We start from the raw sequence: 19,444 nt of genomic DNA, 5'->3' as shown, positions 1-19,444 counted from the left end.
CTCTGGTCACTGTTGTCATGCAGGGAGAACAGAGCAATTATAGGGGTGGGGACAACTCACTCACACAAAAAAGACCCCAGGGCAGGGGAAGTTACTTGGACAGGGATTCTTCAGTAAATGCCTACCACAAAGGCACAGGGTGTGCGTAACAATCCTTTGTCCACTAGAGAAGTGAGATACAACATTGCTTTTGCCCTTGCCCTGGTGTCCTCGGTGGAGCCAGCATGCACCTGATTTCCTAGCTCCTGATTACACTCTACCCTGATGGTGCTGGCAAAGCTGACATGGGGAAAGCTGTGCTCAACATCAGTCCTGCCACATGGAACTAAGGAGAGGGAAATGACACTTGGACTTGAAGGTATTCTAAAGCTTGGAAAGACTTGCCCAATCCAAGCTTCTCATTTAAGGGATAACTAGAGACCAGAAAGGCAAAGTGACTGCCCAAGGTTACACAGTGAAGTGATGGCCGAGCCAGGACTATGTCCCATATTACTGTCTGTTAATAACCCTCTGAAGGGATACATAAACATACAGAGGGTTCTAAGGTGTTCAGTATTTAGACTCAAAACACCTCTTACAGCGAGCTTGGATCTGGGCCTTGTCCTCAGCTCCCCACACTAGATCACGTCCTTGTCTCTTCCCTGCTCTGTACCTGGTGGGACTGGCCTCCCACTCCCTCCCCGCAGCCTCTGTATTTCTGCTTTCTCTCCTCCCTGTATCTGTTCCCACCACTGCAGCAGCCCACCTTCCCTCTTTCCTTGTCCCCTTTCCTCTTTCCTTGTCCCCCTGTGGTCATCCCACTGGCTCCCTGCGTGCCACTACCAGCTCTGTGATGGGAGAGATGGGCAGGGCCTGGTGACCCACAGCAGAATCAGGGCCACAACTGAGGCTGTGTGTCACACACGCTGAGACGCCACCCACATCTGCCCCAGGGCCTCTGGCACTGCAGGTGACCCAGACCCAAGGGGATGGATTTACACCTGCACCTTCACCCCTTTGCCCGAGCCGTCACCACAGAGCCCATTGCTGTTCTTCCAGCCACCCCTTCCCCTTTTCAAACCCCTCCCCGTTTGGTTCAGCCCACATCTCTGCATGCCCAAGTCCCTCAAACACCATCCTCATCAGCTCCCCTCTCTCTACTTGTCACTGGAGCCTGCAGTGTCCACTGTGGGGGGAGCCCCCGGGCTCGCAGTGCATCTAGCTTTGCTTGACCATCAGTGGTGCCTCCTGTCCCTCTCCAGCACAGCTTGTTCATTCTGTGCACATCTGCCTCCTTGTGGCCACCCTCCAGTCCCTCGGCTAAGCCCTGCTTCTGGGGCCAACACACAAGCCCCTCTCTCAGCTGATGGAGGACGCTGTCTTTCTTCATTCTCTTGCCAGAATCCTGCTCCTCCTGCAGGCCCCATCTGTCCCACCTCTAGCACACAGCATCATGCGACCTTCCAGCTCTCTGTGAGCAACCCCCTTCTCTGAACTTTCCCAGCACCTGACAACAATCCCAGGTGCAGGGACATTTATCAAGAAATGTTATACTGCCCTGAATTGTCCTACATCTAGTTCTTCTGGTCCCTAGGTCTTCATCTCCATTATATAGGATAGCTGTGTGAAGAGACCTTGGACTTTGGGGTCCTTTAGGCCTGGGCTGGAATCCTGGCTTTGACCCCCAAGCACTGTGTGCACTTAAAGCAGTTCTCTGAGCCTCTGATTCCTGATCTGGAGATAAGAATACCAAGGGTCTTTTAAAAGTTCATGAAAAGATCCGTATTATCTTTTAATTCTATTTTCCATGAACTTTTTGAAATACCTTCATACCTATCCCTTAGGTTGTTCTGAGAATTGCAGAGAATGTAAATTAACTGTGACAGCTAACATTCTTTGAGCTCCTATGCTACGTCAGATACTCTCCTAAGCACTTCATAGCTAATTTCATTTTCACTCTCTTAAAACTCTATGAGACTCTATCAATAATGTCCATTTTAGTGATGAGGAAACTGAGGCCCAGAGGTTAAGCTATTTGGCTAAGATCATAATGCTTGCAAATGGCCAAATCAGGATTCTGAGTTAGGGAGGCTGACCCCAGAGCCCAAGCTCAAACCCCTGTGAGTCCTGGCCTGGAGCAGGCACTGAGCTGGAGCCATCATGGTTATTTTCATGTGCCTCCTAGTGCTGGGTGCTGTGTCCACAGGTTGGGGAGGGCCGGATGGATCTTGAAGCCAGAGCCAGGCAAGGGGAGAGTCCCTCTACTGTGTGGCATGGGATTATGACATGGTAAATAGAGCATAAGGCCTAGACCAGGGAAACAACACCACAGGAAAGGCTTTGCCTAACAAGGAAGCCTGACCTGGATCTCAGCTTCCTGTTAGGGGCCTCACAATCATACACACCAAACTAAACCTCCTGGCCCATTATTAAACTTGAACTTACCCTCCCCAGGATTTTACCAACCACAATAGAGACTTTTTTGGATCCACTTCTTGGTGGCAGCCATACTGTGTGATTGCCGTTGAAGTGAATTAGTATTGGTGGTGTTCTGAGGGTTTATTGAGTCATTCGCTGTGTCCAAGATAACAATAACATTAATAAAGCATTTACTGTGTGCCAGGCTTTGCTAAGAAATTCATGTGTATTACATCACTTTATTCTCACAAAAACATGAGGCAGGCATTATTCTTATCCTTGTTTTATAGGTGAGGAAATTAAGCTTTAAATATTAAATTGTTGATCCAAAGCCAGGCAGCTAGTAAAGAGCAGAGCCGGGGTTTGAACACAGAGAGCCTACTTCTGAAAACTCTACTTGCACATTTTAAGAAACTCCCTGAGATACAGGAAAACCAGCCACTACTTTGGATCTAGTACTTTGAACTGTCATGCTTCTCAGTCTGGGTGGTTGCCTGCAAGGTTGTGACTTTATGAGTATGACACTGTGACTTGCCCTTGGGACCAGAAGATGAATTTAGCTGGGGGTGAGTCAGGCACCATCAAATAGCCTCTACCACATGATGCTTTTTCTCTTTTCTGCCTCCATGTGCCAAGATGCCTGGATTGGGTGGTTCTCGGTCCTCCTGGGTTTATCTGATTGCTCAGTGGAGGGCCAGGCAGGGCACCTGAGATTTCAGATGCAGGAGCCAACACAGACAGCCTGGCCTCCAGTCCAGCCTCTGTACTCACTAGCCGTGTGGCCTCAGGCAGGTTTTGCAACCTCTCTTAGGCCCAGTTTTCTCGACTGTACAATAGACATGATAATAGCACCTACCTCACAGTGCTATGGTAAGGATATACTTTTATAACACGTAGCACTCAGCACATAGGAAGTGATTTTCATTTGCTCGACTCACTTATTAGTTCATACTTTTACTAATGCATGGATGACAAATGCAAAACGCAATCCAGATGCAAATATAAATGATACAGGCCTCGCTTTTCAGTGCAGACAGACACGAGCAACTTAATCATAGTTGACAGAATGAAATACATGTGGCGTCAAGGTGCTGGCAGCATCTAAGAGGACCCAGAGGAAGGGGTGATTGATTAAGACAAGAGGAACTGGGGAAGACTTTACAGAGGTGGGACACAGGGATTTCCATGGACAAAGGGTGGCGAGCAGGGGCAACAGTATGAGCAGAGCAGAGAACTACCAGCAGGGCACAGAGGGAGAAAGAGCCTGTTAAGTATTACTATAAGCGGGCAGGAGAGACTGCAGTGGAGGAGTCGATGGCGGACAAAGGTGGACATCTGAACATGTTGACAGAGAACCTCAACTTTATTCCATATGGAGTCACTGGTGACTCTTCAGTAAAGGAGCAGCATGTCCAGCCTTTATTTGAAGAAGATAATTAGACATAGTAGGTCAGGTGAGTTGGAGAAGATAACGGAGACAGAAAAACTAGTTAGATGACTGCTGCAACTACTTTCACTAGTAACTGATCATAAAGTAAGCCCCGAGAAAGGCTCAGCAAATACAGTTTACCAAGGCAGGAAGTGTGTTTCATAAAGGCATTACATAAAGGTTTCTATTTCAGTGGTTGGAACAAAAACATCTTGCCACCTTAAGTGTTGACTTTCAATTATCACCAAACTTAAGGTATTAGAAACACTTCCCCATTGTGCCAGATAATCATAGTGGGAAGAGGATTTATCTACCCACTCTTCTAGTTTCTTGGCAAACCCCAACACATTATAATTCAGTACAAATCAACCCAAAGAATAATTCATTAAGAATTACTGTCTGTTGGTGTCAAAGTTTGACCAGTATTTGGCTTGTAGAGTAAGACTCCTTCTTAGCACCTATCATGTTTTTCCCAAGAGGGCGCTACCACTGTTAGTGCCTAAAATGTGGCCACTGTGATCCAAAGACCTCCTTCCCAACCCCATTCCACCTCCATGATTCCTTTGCTGGTGTCTCTGTGGAACCTACCTGGAGCTGGAGTCAGTGGTCAGGGGTAGAAATGGTAAAAAAAAAAAAAAAAGTTCTGTTGAGGTTCTGAGGAATTGGGGAATTGGGGGACCATCCACTGGGCTGCTTAGTGGGCTGGCAGGTGAGCTGGGAACCTCTATGGTGAGTCGGAGGAGCCACTCTGCCATGTAGCCTGTGTCTGGTTGATTTCCTACACAGCAGAGTGAATCCCATTTAACATCTAAGGTCAGTTTATATGATGGGATAGATGCCAAGCTTCTCATATTCTAAATGTGTTGTGAAAGAGAAAAGGTCAGTATTCTCTTGGGCTATCATAATTCAGACCTATTTTATTCTTTAAGTTCGTAAGCTACTTAAGGACCATGGCCTGTCATTTCCATTTTTATATTCCCTGCAGAGCCTAGGACAGTGCCTGCCCCCTGGAGCTCAAAGACAATGAGGCAGCTTGGAGTTGGAATTCAGAGCATAAGCTTTGAAGCCAACCTGCAGGCTTCAACACCCAGCTCTGCCATTTACTATCTGCCCTTGGGCACATGACTCACCTGCCCTAGGCCTCAGTGTCCTCACAAGCCTTTTGAGATGGCTAAATGAGTGCAAAGCTCTAATAATATTGCCAGGCATGTAGTAAAGCACCGGATAAAATGGTTTTTTGTTTGTTTGTTTGATTTCAGTAAAAAAGAAAAAAAAAAAAAAAGTCAAAGGTAGAGCCAAAGAGAATCACAGAAGTTATATATCTGGAAACTGAGGAACAGAGATGTTAGGTGTCCTGCCCGTGCTCTCCAACTAATTAGGAACAGAGGCTAGGTGAGACTTTAGGTCTATCTGACTCCCTGTCCAGTGCTACTACACCATCTATATATTGGTTCAAAGAAATCCTTAGAAGCCACATGGTATGAATTGCAGGTCCCCTATTGGGTTACCATAAGGTCTCAGAAATGTTCCTTGACAAAGAAAAACATGGATCAGATTGCTCTGCCCAGTGCAACTTTTCTGTATGTTGTGAGAATTAATTTTTTTTTAAAAAGGAATCAAAAGTAAATGAACATATGATTGTCGTAACCATTCAAGGTCAAGTAAATGGCACCAGGATGCCCAAAGGAAGGGAAGGCAGGTGTGGGGTGTCTGTGGGCAGGCTGGAGCTGGCCAGCTGAGATTCATGCTTGTACATTGTTTTCCACCTGCCATTTCAGAGAGCCCTGCTGATGAAGAGGAGCAGTGGTCAGATGACTTCGTAAGTATTTGCTCCCGGGACCAGGAAGTTACCATGCCCCGTGGAAGGCCTTTTTAAGAGCTTGTTTCTGAATTACATGCTGGTGGTCAGCTGTACATGACAGAGGAGAGAGGGCAGGGTTGGGCCACCTACAGACAAGGAAGCAGCAATCTCATAATGGCTGGCTTGACCCAGCAGTCACTATGTGGCCAGGCCAAGCACTTTACACACATTACCTCATTTAATCCTTACCCCAGCCCTATAAATTAGATATTCTTATCCCCATTTTCAGTGCTGGTATTCACAGTACTAACCAGCACAGCCAAAACAGGTGTTAAAATGTTTAAGTATTTCTATATCAGTTGGCAAATGCCTCTGCCCTAAACTCCCCAGTGTCCTATCACTGCCTGACCCCTGTCCAGAAGCTCTAAACAAACTAACAACTAAAGAGTTCATGCCTGGCACATTGTGGGTCCTTCAGGACCAAGGCATGGAACATTTAAGTAACTTGCAGTTCCAAAATTCAAACCCAGGCACTCAGATCTCAGAACCTGGCTCTTAACCACCAAGGTGCTTGCTGTGACCAAGAGAACATTAGTAAGCTCTGGGATCCAGGAGGATGAGAAAGAGAGAGACCTGGAATGATGACATTAGGGGCTGATGTATCAGAATTAACTGTCAACCTCTTTAACGTGGCTCTGCAATTTGCAGGGCCCCTGCAGTCACTTCTCTCTTGGGCTGAGACTGGTAAGGACAAGACATCTTAAACACTTCACAATAATTATTCCTCACTTACATCAAATTCATCCAGAATGTCAGCCTGCTCCAATCTGTGAGTTTTAGATCTGGAAGAGATCCAAGAAGGCCTCCTTACAACCACACACCCATTTCACAGATAAGGAAACTGAGGCCAAGAGAATGAAAATGACTGACCCACCACCACTCGGTTACTCAGTGGCCAGCAGAACCCAGACCCCCAGTCCAGTGCCAAGAATTGAGCCTGAGCCCAGCTCCAGCCTGTGTACACTACCTGGAGTTTATACAGTCTTAGGAGACAGCAGTTCCTCCTTCTTCAACTCCAGAAAAAAAGAAAAACGAGAAGGGCTGAAGTCACTTGGGCGTCGAATTCCTCCCAGGGCCCAGCTGCCGCTGATCCTCTAGAAGCTCTGCAGCGGCGCCCCCTGCTGGCCACACGCATAGGGCCACGTCGGAAGCCAAAGAAAAGAAGCCATTTGGTCCACATCCAGAGGAAGAGAAGAAAATTGAGCTGGCTGGTGGGATGAAAAGAGCACACAGTGCAGACTTAGAACACAAAAGGCAATCCGCGTGGAGAGGAGGGAATGACTTGCCCTAAAGTCAAACTACCCAAAATAAGATACCAGCTATAATAAAGTTGGAATAAACATCACTCACGATTGTTTACTCCAGTGGATCCACACTGCACACGGAATGAAATCCAGGCTTGTTACTAAAGCTGCCAGTCCTGCCTGTATAAAACTGCAAGTGAAAAGCGACAAGCCAAAAAGCAGGAGCCTCATCCATTCACTGGAAATTCGTTTATGGATCCTGCCTTGTGGCAGGAAGCGTGTGGGGGCAGCAGACCTCTCCTGCTCTGAGTCAAATACTTCCTCCACATGCATGTGCCCATGAACACTATGTGCACAACTGTCCCTGGAAAGCATGTACAAGCAGCTAGTGACTGTCTGCCTTTGGGGAGGGGAGCGGAGAGGCTGGGAAGGAGACTTCCTTCCCCTTACTTCCTCCTAAACTTCTTGAGCTTTAGACCACGTCGGTGTACTTTCAATATGAGCTTAAATAAAATTCAAATTTAAAAAAACAAAAAGAAAGAATGAACTCTGAGTCCTTTTGAGGCCTAGCCCCCCGAGGCCTACCAGCTCTGCTTAAAAAAAAAAAAAAAACTCAAAGGTATCTAGGTATCCCTGTGCATCCCTCGCCCTCTCCTTATTAAACCTAGTTTTTCCTTAACCATCAGCATTCATGGTAAATAAATCCTATCGGTTATTCCATTTGATTGGATCCTTTTCCCGTCTTTTAAAAATGTTTTACCTTCAATTGTTCTTTGTCCACATCCAGAGTTTTCGCCAGCCTTCGGGTTGAACAGCTCACAGGTTCCCGCAGGACAGCGCCGCGTGGAGGGGATGAACTCTGGAGGCAGAAAGGCCGGCCTTGGCACCCCAGCTTTTCCTCTTACTAGCTCCTGCCCTTGGGAGTCAGCCTCTCCGAGCCCGGGCTTCCCGCCACTCCGCTGGGGGATCAGCTCCGACCCCCTGGGGCAGCACAGACAGGGTCGCTGAGCGGGGTGTCTGCCTTTGCAGGACAGCGACTATGAAAACCCAGACGAGCACTCGGACTCGGAGATGTATGTGATGCCCGCCGAGGAGAACGGGGACGACAGCTACGAGCCGCCTCCAGCCGAGCAGGAGACGAGGACGGTGCACCCGGCCCTGCCCTTGGCCAGGGGCGAGTACGCAGGTGAGGCCGCCCCGCACCCGGGGGCTCTGCCTTCCGGGCCCACGGGGACGTGGGGGGCGGACCGAGACCGCAGGGTGCGGGGCAAACCCGGCCGCTGCCGAGGGCCCTCTGCCCCCTGCCCGCTCTCACCTCCCACCGCTCATCTGGGCACTCACAGGTAATGGAGCCCGAGCTGCAAAGCGTTCCCACTCCAGGGGAAGAGGTATCTTTCCTAAATCGGAAACATTGAAAACAGGCAGAAATTAATAAAACGAGCACCCTCTGATGGCTGCGCTCCCTCCCATCCCCGCACCCCTGAGTCCCATGGGAAGCCAGCCCTGAGATTAGTACCGACTTCTCTTAGGGACTCATCTGTTCGCAAGGTGCTGGAACCTTGAGAAGTCTGCAGGACGAGGATGACCTTCCAGGCCCCCAGGGGCGGCTACGCCCCTCCCCCGGCTCCTCCCACCAGACAGCCCCGCCCCCGGGCCCGGTCTACACTGTGGGCTCTTACCTGGGGCGGGGGTGCGGCGCAGGAGCTCTGAACCCGGAATTAGCCAACAGGTTAAATGCACGCAGCTCAGGTCTGGCCTCGAGGGCTCTGTGCCCCTTAATGTCTGTCAGAAAGTCTGAGTTCTGGTCTCAGCGCATGACCAAGTTCCCCAGAGGTGAGGAGAGCAAGCTTGTCCTTGACGGTCACCGGGATGCTAGTGGATGCATCAGGACTGAGCGTTCCTACACGTCAAAGTCTCTAGGCCCATTTTCACTGCCATCTGGGAGCACCCCCCTGACACCCCGCGTTGCTTTCCTTCGCTTAGTTTGGCGAAGTGTTGGGCCGTCAGCCGTCCTGAGCCTGTGGATTTCCATCTCTCCCCTGGGAGGATGTTTTTGATGGGGACGTTCTTCTGGTTTTGATCATGTAACTCAATGGACAATTGAAATTTTTTGCTAACATTTCACTTTGTTCTTTTAAGGAATTCCCTGATCATTTGTGGCTACCTAGATGCCAGTGGTTTTACACTTTCTAGATCTCATGGCTCTATCCAGGGAATGATCCAGAACCTCTTTTGGGTTATGGGTTTTTCTGTTTGTTCCTTTCAAGACAACCGCTCAAGCCAGAGGCCATCCCCACCCTTCAGCAAGACACTTCCCTGTAAGCCCAGCTGGCCTGCGGTGAAAGCCAAGCTGGCCGCCACTCTACCGGCCCCCACTTCTCTGCAGAAGCCGCAAGTCCCACCCAAACCCAAAGACCTCGCTGAGGATGAGGTAAGGCAAATCTGACCTGAAGGCATCCCAGGATACAGAGAGGGGAAGGGGTAAAGGACTGGGATGTTCCGGCCTATATAGGGCCAGTCTTCCTTCTTCCATGCCCTGCTCCTTGACTGCCCTGACTCTCCCTTACACTGAAAGGATTTTATTTTCTCTAAAAATGGCATCTATGCCTTTATTTTAAGCATTGTAATTTACTCAAGATGTATGGTATGATGTCATTACTGGGTCTGTGCCCTCACCTTATCCCCTCTTTCTCTTCCTCTTGGTTTCCTGTGACTCTTCTTTCCTCCATAAGACACTCTTTCCCTATCTTGATTCTTTGCTTCTCTGCCCTGCTCCTACCTGCTTTCTTTCCTCCACCTTCTTTTCTCTCTGCTCCTCCACTTTTCTCTTCTCAGATGCAGAAGGGTGAAGCGAGACATAAAATGGAAACCTGCACGGCCTGTAGAGGAGCTGACCCCTCACTTCTGACAGCTCTTGCTTCTCACCCCCTTTTCCCAGCCCCAAGGTATCCAGAGACCCACCTTCCTAGATTGTCTGGGATCCAACTCTTATCTCATCAATTTCCCCTCTGTCAGCACCTAGCTTTTATGAGTCTAATTTCTATGGTATTGCTTCTATTTGAGAATGAATAGGTAAACTCATTCAGACTGTTATAGTCATGACTGATAAAGCCTAATGTGTTATGGCTCCCAAAGGTACTTGCATTTTAAATGAGGACAAAGACAAGGCCTCAAGCATAGCTATTAGAATAATACTACAAGTGTAACAGTCGGAGAAACAGAATAACATTAAAGGCAACTCTTAACCATTACCAGACATAATCTGATTGCAGCTTCTCTAAGAAATAACTTGTTTCTAAATGCCTGTAGGTGACAAAAACCTATGGCTTACGTACGTGTTGTGAAATGATCTTCATTTCCACTTTAGTATAATTTGTGTCCCAGCGGGAGATGAAAAAGAGGGACTTTTAAATGCAAATAGAGCATCTAGGCCCAAATCCCTGCTTTGATCCTTCTAGCTGTGTGACTTTGGACAAGCCAGACAACCTCTCTGAGTCTATTTTCATTTCTTCCTGTTATTTTGAGGATTTAATAAGAGATCATCTATACAGTACTAAATACAGTGCCTGACACGCAGAAGGGATTAACATATGTTGGATTCCTTTCTACCATATTGCAGATTTTTCACAAAATTTAGTTTTCTAGTTTCTCCTGAAAACTAAAGACCTGGCAGCACTGGGCCAGCTGTGGAGTCCAAGCAATTGAGCCTCATGGCAACCCTCTAGTTCAGCTGCAAATCCCTAGCTCCTTTTTCCATGTGTCATAGCCCCTGCACTCATGCTATACATATACCCCCAACCCCTTACTCTGCACATGCTCCCCAGTACTGTCAACTGCCTGCCCCTGTATGCATTAGAATTTATGACCCCTGTTCTAGGGACAATATAATTCAGAAAGTCAGCAGATTTAGAGGGAGAAAGTGTGGTCTGTCAATCTTCAGTCTTCTGTCAGTCTGAGAGGTGATGGGTGGGAATAAGGTGGCAGGGAGAAGCTAAATGGGGACAGGATGGGGAGATCAGTTGCTAGGACCTCACTGTAAATTCTATCAGCATTTGGCAAATCCATATGAAGATATAAATTCAGACACAGAATACAAATGAATACCGTGGATTATGTAAGGCTCTCCATTTCTGTGAAGAACTGAGTAGACCTCAGCGAGGCGAGGCAGAGTTTTGCTAATAGCAGCCCATGGAGGTGGCTCAGGCAATCTGCACCAGTGGGAAAGGGGAAATACGGAGGAGGCCGCGTTCTGGAACAGGCAGATGGAGAGTCAAGATAAGAAAGGTTAAAAAACAAAAACAAAAAACAGAGGCCGACATTAAGATGTGGCTGAACCACTAGATGGGAAAAAAAGAAGTCAAGTACAAGCATAAGTAAGAAATGCTTAGCTCTGCTCTACGGGTTGTAGGCAAAATATTGAGGCATAGCCTAAGCAGAGAGTTGAAGGTGGGGCAAAGACATGTAGGAGGGACATCTGTGCTATAGTGATGAGAGTGGCTAACACCTGATGAATGCTGTGTGGCAGCTGGTGTGCTGAGCACTTCGTATGTATTATCTCAAATCCTCACAACAACCCTATGAAGTATATACTATTATCATCCCCATTTTACAAATGAAGAAACAAAGGTGCAAAGGGGTTGAAAAATTTGTCCAAGGTCACAGAGGTAAATAGTAGAGCCAGCATTTGAACCCAGATAATAAGATGTTGGAACTTGGGTGCCAAACGGCTAACCTGCATCACCTCTCCAGCATCCAGTGAGGAGAGACCAGCTCTTCATTCAACACAAATGTGCCAGGCATTGCATGGGCCCCCGAGCTTCAGTGGTGCCCAAAGCAGACCTGGTACCTGTCCTTATAGTCTTGTGGGTCTTAAGTAACCCTTGGATAGATTAGTCAACTTCCCTTAAATCCCTCATCAGTAAAATCAGGGTAAATATACCTAATTTAGAGGATTGTTATTATTGTAAGAATAAAATAATGAATGTAAAGCTTTTAAATGTTCACACAGGTTGTAATGAAGAAGAAAATATGTGAGCATTTAATAGCTAATTAATATGATTCTTGACAAATAACAGGGTGTGGGGCAATGGGAAAATAAAATAAGATTAATTCATTAGCACTCCTATTTTTCAAATCTGTGGTCTGGGGGGAGGCAACCATGTAAACACCTATGACAGGTGCCTTAATACTGAAAAATCTAGACACTGGAGTTAATCTAATATGATTATTATAATAATCATTTATTTATATTTTTCAATTATTATAATTGAAGAAGGATTTTCTGATATGTGTAGGTCACGGTAGTAGAATAATCTACCTGGCTTCAAAAGATCAGTCATTGATGTAACTACAGCCAAGTTTTTGTGATTTGTTCATAGATAATGGGGTTTATATTAAAGCATTGCAGCAGTGCCAAGGTCGTCTTACTAGGGTATAAGTTGTGATGGCTCCTCATCATTTACTTATTTGGCAGATAACTTTAACTTTAATTGAATTGCAATGCTGGACATAAACATTATGCATTCCCTCTCCTCAAACCCTCTAATGGGGAGAGGAGAGCAGACACTACAAATATAATTTGTTGTGATTGGTTCAAGTCTTTTTTTCCTTTCATTGCTCTTGGAATAAAAATATCTCAATTTCAGAAATATCGTTATTCTAAACAGGTCAGATTCCAGTCATCGTAGATAAAACATCTACTGTAATCAATTACTGCAAAATAAAACAAATACAGACTTGAGAATTCAGAGGAAAGTACAAATTCTGAAGTGGTGAAGTAGGGCTAGGGAAGCTTTGGTTGGGTCATGGTGCTTCCAACTTCCCTATGTCCATGCAGTTATTATTGCTGAGTGCCAATAACAATGTTCTGTGTTCAGATATAAGGTACTGGAGGACTTTGTTTAACTACAGGCTTTGAGGAGGTGGGCACGCCTCCTGGGGGCTCAGCCTCTCCACTCACAGGAACTAGGCCCTAAATGAGAAGCTGGACTCTGATAATGTGTCACTCTGGCCAAAAGCCAGAGGGACAGACCTATGGAACCAAAAGGGCCCTGCAGGGATACCACAGCCACTCAACATCCCCATTATCCAATGCTGCTAAGTCAGCCTCAACTCAGCCACAGTTATTGGGTTAGTCAATTTCAATTCAATTCAATGAGGCTCTTGATCTCCTAAGTACTTGGAAGACTTCTGATGATCCAGCAATTTGCCCCACACCCCCATCCCAATTCATACAACTGGAAAAGAGCCAAGCAAATTGTCCTCCCAGTCTGTCTGATTCTAAAGCATCATCCCCTTCAGCCAGATCATCTCTAAATATGACAGCAAAATTGAGATATTTTGTGAATAGAACCACCTGGTGCCTCATGGCCAGGTTTGGAGGTAAAGAAAGAGGTGAGAAATAGCAATTAAATAAAGAGAGAGTAGAAATAGGACAGAAAGAGAAGGGGAATGATGCAGGGTACTAGAATGCAGGGGGTAAGGGTATGGGTGTTGAATTCTTGACCTGTCTGGGTTAAAGTCCTGGTTCTACCACTTTTTAATTGTGAAACCTTGAGCAAGCTTCTTAATGCCTGTGTGTCTCAGTTTCTTCATCTTAAAATGGAGCTGATGGTGGTACCTACCTTATTGGGAACTCTCTCCCTACATTTATGATTAAATGATTATTGACAAAGGTGCCAGGACAGTTCGACAGAGAATCATTTGGTTTTTTTTTTTAAACAAATGATGCTGGGAAAACTGTACATCCACATTCAAAAGAATGAAATTGGACCCCTATCTCACACCATACACAAAAACTAACTAAAAACAGATCATAGACCTAAATGTAAGAGCTAAAACTGTAAAAATCTTAGAAGAAATATAGGTAAATCTTTACTGGATTTAGGCAATACCTTGGATTAGGCAATGGTTTCTCAGATACAACACCAAAAGCACAAGCAACAGAAGAAAAAACAGATAAAATGGACTTCAAAATTTAAAACTTTTTTTTCCACAAATGGTACCGTGAAGAAAGTAAAAAGACAACCTATAGAATAGGAGAAAATGTTCGACAAGAGACTTATACCTAGAACATATGAAGAAATCTTATAATTCAACAATAAAAAATATAAACAACTTAAAAATGGGCAAGGATTTGAATAGATATCTCTCTAAAGAATGTATACAAATGGCCAATAAGCACATGAAAAGATGCTCAACATTATTAGCCATCAGGAAAATGCAAATCAAAACCCAATGAGATACCACTTCATATTTGCCAGGATGGCTGTAATAAAAAGGACAGACCATAACAAGTATTGGTGAGCATGTGGAGAAACTGGAATCCTAATACATCTCTGGTGGGAATGAAAAATGTTACAGCCACTTTGGAAAACAGTTTGGCAGTTCCTCAAACTGTTAAATATAGAACTAAAATATGACCCAGCAATTCCACCCCTAGGTATATTCCCCCAAAAGTGTATGTCTACTCAAAAACATGTACATGGATGATCATAGCAGCCTTATTCATAACAGCCAAAAAATGAAAACAACCCAAATGTCCATCACCTGATAAATGGATAAAGAAAATGTGGTATATTCATGCAATGGAATATTATTTGGCTGTAAAAAAGAATGAAGTAGCGATACATACTACATACCACAACATGGAAGAACTTTGAAAACATTGTGCTAAGTGAAAGAAGTCACAAAAGATTACACATTGTGTGATTCCATTTATATGCAATGTCCAGAATGGGCAAATCTCTAGAGACAGAAAGTAGATTAGTGGTTGACTAAGTCATGGGAGGGAATGGGTGGGGGTGAGTGGCTAATAGGTACAAGGTTCCTTTCCGGGGTGATAAAATTTTTCTAAAATTAGATTGTGGTGATAGTTGTGCAACTCTGTGAATATACTAACCACCACCAAATTGTATACTTTATACAGTGTTATTTAATGGTATGTTAATTATATCTTAATAAAGCTTTTCTAAAAAATCACTTCCATTCATACAGTCAACTACAAAGGTACAGCATTCTCTTCACTCATTTCTATACTTCCTTTAGGCCGATTATGTGGTCCCTGTAGAAGAAAATGATGAAAACTACATTCATCCCACAGAAAGCAGTTCACTCCCATCGGAAACAGGTATGAGTTTGCAGTTTTAAGCACCTGAAAACTCCTAGCAGTTGATCGGGACATACACGACTATTTGGTAGTGTGCACTAGGTGCTCACACATAACAGTGCCCAGGACTCTCTCCTCTGTGGCCACAGCATCGGCTTCTCTGGCCCAGAGCATCAGTTAGCGACCCATCCCTGTTTCTCACAGCCCTTCCCCTCCTACTTCCTCTTCTGTGATTTAATTCTACTGTCTGAAATTACAAAAGTCCCTGGGATCTTATCTGCAGCTGCCCTTGCTTAGAATGGATTTCTCATAAAACCTAAAACAGTAGTCCCCCTTTATCCATGGTTTAATTTTTCTGCAGTTTCAGTTACCTGAAGTCAACCACAGTCTGAAATTATTAAATGGAAAGTTCTAGAAATAAACAATTCATAAGTTTTCAATTGTATGCCATTCTGAATAGCTTGATGAAATCGTGTGCTGTCCTGCTTCATCACACCCGGGACGTGAATCATCCCTTTGTCCAGCGTATCCATGCTGTACAGTATGTATGCACAGGAAAAAACATACTGTACATAGGGTTTGGTACTATCCATGGTTGCAGGCATCCAGTGGAGGATCTTGCAACGTATCCTTCACAGATAGGGGGGGACTACTGTACTCAGAAAGTCAGTATGTTGGTCTCACAGATATTGCACCAGGAACAATTTCTGCAGAGGACTGAAAAAATAAAAGAGTAAAGTATGCTCTGCATCCTGGTTCTTAAAATTTAGTGGTATCTCGGGCCTATGAGAAACATTTTGTTTGTAAACCCTTCATGGGATAACAAATGCTATTACAAATGAATTATCTAAAAAAGGCAGTGCCACATACCGCCAGATCATGCATGGAAACAGTGTATGTTCACTCTGGATAGGGGGATTCAGGTGACATCACTCGTTTAATAAACTCAACTCCAAGGCAGCAGTACTCAGTTTTCACTCTGCCATCGTGTAGCAACTCTCTCCTGCACTCCCTAAACACCCTTGACACCAACAGTGTCAAGACCCACCCGAATTCCCAAGCCACCCATTACAATGAAACAACAAATACACATTTCCTCCTTACCCCTCCAAGTATCTACAAAATCCAAGAGAAATTGTGTGCATTATATGTAGCAGGGCAGGTGGAGCTATTAATTCGGTCCTTCCACTATTAGGCTTAATACGCTTCTGATAAAAAAAAAAAAAAAAACCTCTTTCATCTCCTAGACTTCATTTGGCAAGTGAAAGTCCAAGCCAGTGTTCACTTTAACAAAATCTCTGTCAAAAATAATTTGATTATTCCTTTAATCATTTATATTTTCATTCTAAAGATGTTTCTTCTGAGAAGTCTCCTTTTCATGGTTCGTGTGTTTAATGTCTCCCATTCTTTGCAAATTCTCTGGTCTGATCCATCATTTTTCCCTAAGTGTGAATTTCCCTCCGTGGAATGTATCTGTAATCCCTATACGTGTATATATTGTGTGTTTAAGCTCCCATGGTGAATAGGTCAACCAAGCCAAACAACTCCTCAAAGCCGGCCTCTCCTCCAGGGACAACTTCAGGTAAAGTATATGCTTGATTTGGTTTGGTTTTTAATTTATTCCGAATAGGGTAAATGATTCAGATCAAATATAAAGAAATAATCACTTGTATTTCCAATTTTCTTAATAAATGGGAAAAGAAGGCCTAACCTCATCCTCACCCACTGTCTAGTGGCATCTGTGTTGAAGGGACCCTCACCTCCATGCCTTTTGGCCTCTGCAATAAATCCCGGTCTTTAACCTATCTAGCTGGGCATTTTGCTGGCCTCTCCTTCATCTCCCCTCCCTGACTGAGCATGTCCCCCGGTCTCAGCCCTCAGTCCTTCTTTGGGGATCTCTTGGTGGTTAAGAGCTTGGGGTCTGAGCCAGACTGACCTGGGTTGGAATCCCAGTGCTCCAGTTACTAGCTGAACCACCTTGGGCTTGCACTTCACTCTCCAAGCATCAGATTTTCTCATCTGTAAATGGAGATAACAGCCCCTACCCTGTGACAGGAGAATACTGAAATTGCAAATGGGAAACTGAACACAGTGCCTGGCATGCAGCGAGTGCTCAGTAAAGAGAATTATTTTTCATTTCTTTGGGGATCTATTCTTCTGGCTTCACTTCACGTGTCTAAACTGGTAACTCCTGATGTCCAACTCTGACTTGACTTCCCTTTTGAACACCTTGGCATTCCCACTGCCTGGAGTTCAATACATCCATCACCAAACTCTAAGCTCATCACCTCCCTACCCTACTGGCATCCCTATTCCTCTATGCCTGTCAGCCTCCCAGCCACATGTCTCTTTCCAAAGCCTTTGCTCTTCCATTTTAGCTGCCACCACCCTGGCCCAGGCTTTCTTCATTTTAGCACTGTCTTGTCAGCAGCACTCGTTAGCCACACCCCCACCTCTTGCGCTCTCCTCAGTAACTAAGACTAAGCTTCTGAACTCCTCCAGACGTTGACAGCTTCATCCTTTTACAAAGTGAGTTTTTACCATGTCACTCCTACCCAAACCATAGGCATCCAGTGGTTCCCACTTGTCTCCTGTAGGTTTTGGCAACCCCCAGGCTGAGGCCAGACATGGTGAGTGGGACCCACACCACCACCCTCTTAACAACACAGAGAGGCCTGAGTGTGTCCCTCTGTCTCTCACTGGCACACACACGCGCACACACACACACACACACACACACACACACGCACACGCACACGCACACGCACACACACACACACACACACACACACACCCCTATATGCGCACCCGCGTGCGCAGGCTGTGTTCTGCTTCTAGGGACAGGCTGCCTAGAGAGAAAGTGAAAGAAAAGTATTTTTTAGTCATTTCCTAGACTCATTTCCTGTGAAACTGTTCACCTTCCTCACAAGTTCTTGTGTTACTTATCTTCACCCTTGGAAGCCACAGGCTCTTTATATTTGGAGAGTGGGGGTCAGAGCCACCTTAGCCAGCTCGTTTTATCTCCTGGGAACGCCTTTTAACATACCCACCTAAAATGTCATGGCAAGGTTGCTTTGGTCCCAGCTGAAATGGAGACTCCTGACTCATGATAACTCAGCATATAGGCTGTTATTACTGGAACAGAAAACATTTAACATTTGAAACAAACAATAAAGGCCTAAACCCTCCTTCAGATAAATAGTTTAATAATCTCTGATGTTTGCATCTTTAAAAACTCTGCCTGCCTTACAAGGATCTCTTCTTCCTAAAACACACCCAATACTCCAATCAGCCTGTTTCTCATTGGTACTGCTTTTTGGTCTTTGTATGCTCACTTTTATGACACCAAATTCTACTCACCCTTCAAGCCCCAGCTTTGAGGCTTCCACCTCCAGCAAGCCTCCTCTGGTTTCTGCATCCCTCAAAGAACTGTCCTTTGCCAGAAGTCTCTTCCCACTTATACTTAGCCCATACCTATTCCCTAATTACTTTCAGTGTCTCAATCTAATCTCCCTAAGTGCATTGCAAGCTCCTTGAAGACCATGCCTTCAATGTCACTTGCTCAGGAGGCCTTCGCTGACCCCACACTGGGATAAATCCCCACGGCATACACTCCTATAATGCTCTGCACATGCTTTTTATTCCTTGACTCCTCCTGAGACTTCTGTCTTCTCTATAAGACTCTCAGCTCCATGTCTTGCTCACAGCTGTGTTTCCAGGGCCTAACCCAGGACCTGGCTCAGAAGAGGTGCTGAGATTGTGGATGGGTCAGTTGGTTGAGAGGGCGGGTGGACCCCAAACACTGGTTATATTTAAAGAATCATCATGACAGCATTAGCCCACTGCATTAGTTTGTTATTAACCTAGCGTAGCTGTATTTTAATACTAAAGGCATCAGATGAAGAAACCAAATCTAAACAGGAAAATAATGCTCTGGTTATGTGATAGTTACACACAAGTGGGAGGAAGTACAGGAGTAAGAAAGATGTGAGAATTTGAGAGGGACACACCTGAACAGTCGGACTGTTCTGAATGTACAAGCAGAATTTTCAGAGATGATTTTTATAAAAGGAATGATCAGACTACTTGCCTGGGTCTTGGAATGACTGTCCACGATGCTTTAAAGTCTTCAGGTAGTCCCCCGATGGGCATCAAAAAAGTGCCAAGGTTTCTGGTTTGTGTTTCTGTCAAAGTACCCCACCAAGTCAACTGCCTCTGGTTAATATTGCTTTGGGTTCTTTGGTAGCCAGTAAGGTGCTTGCCAAGGATTCCATAGTGAATCAGGTGAGTGGCAGACTCTGCCCTCCCCTTCGTGGTTCATGCTAAGAAGAACAGCAGCATGGACTTAGGCCACACTCCAAAGCCCAGGTTTCCTGGCCCTTACCCTTTTAGGTGCCAGACTTTGA

At 45.3% G+C, this 19,444-nt stretch overlaps 1 protein-coding gene across 5 annotated transcripts in view; it reads left to right on the top strand.

Moving 5' to 3' along the window:
* BLNK (B cell linker) overlaps nucleotides 1–19,444 on the top strand; it is a 62,158-nt gene that overhangs the window by 17,766 nt on the left and 24,948 nt on the right. For 2 of the 5 annotated variants that reach the window (XM_063102768.1, XM_063102766.1), the window contains exons 4-8: nucleotides 5,605–5,645; nucleotides 7,961–8,117; nucleotides 9,199–9,362; nucleotides 14,978–15,059; nucleotides 16,549–16,620. In XM_063102768.1, coding sequence (XP_062958838.1) covers nucleotides 5,605–5,645; nucleotides 7,961–8,117; nucleotides 9,199–9,362; nucleotides 14,978–15,059; nucleotides 16,549–16,620 — 516 coding nt within the window. The remainder of the gene's footprint in view (nucleotides 1–5,604; nucleotides 5,646–7,960; nucleotides 8,118–9,198; nucleotides 9,363–14,977; nucleotides 15,060–16,548; nucleotides 16,621–19,444) is intronic. The other 3 variants (XM_063102769.1, XM_063102767.1, XM_063102770.1) reach the window with 2 other exon arrangements.

The sequence above is a fragment of the Cynocephalus volans genome, chromosome 7 (genome assembly GCF_027409185.1).
Source record: "Cynocephalus volans isolate mCynVol1 chromosome 7, mCynVol1.pri, whole genome shotgun sequence".
Lineage (NCBI taxonomy): Eukaryota > Metazoa > Chordata > Mammalia > Dermoptera > Cynocephalidae > Cynocephalus > Cynocephalus volans.
Note: the sequence above shows the minus strand (reverse complement) of the source record. Positions and strands in the feature narration are given on the sequence as shown.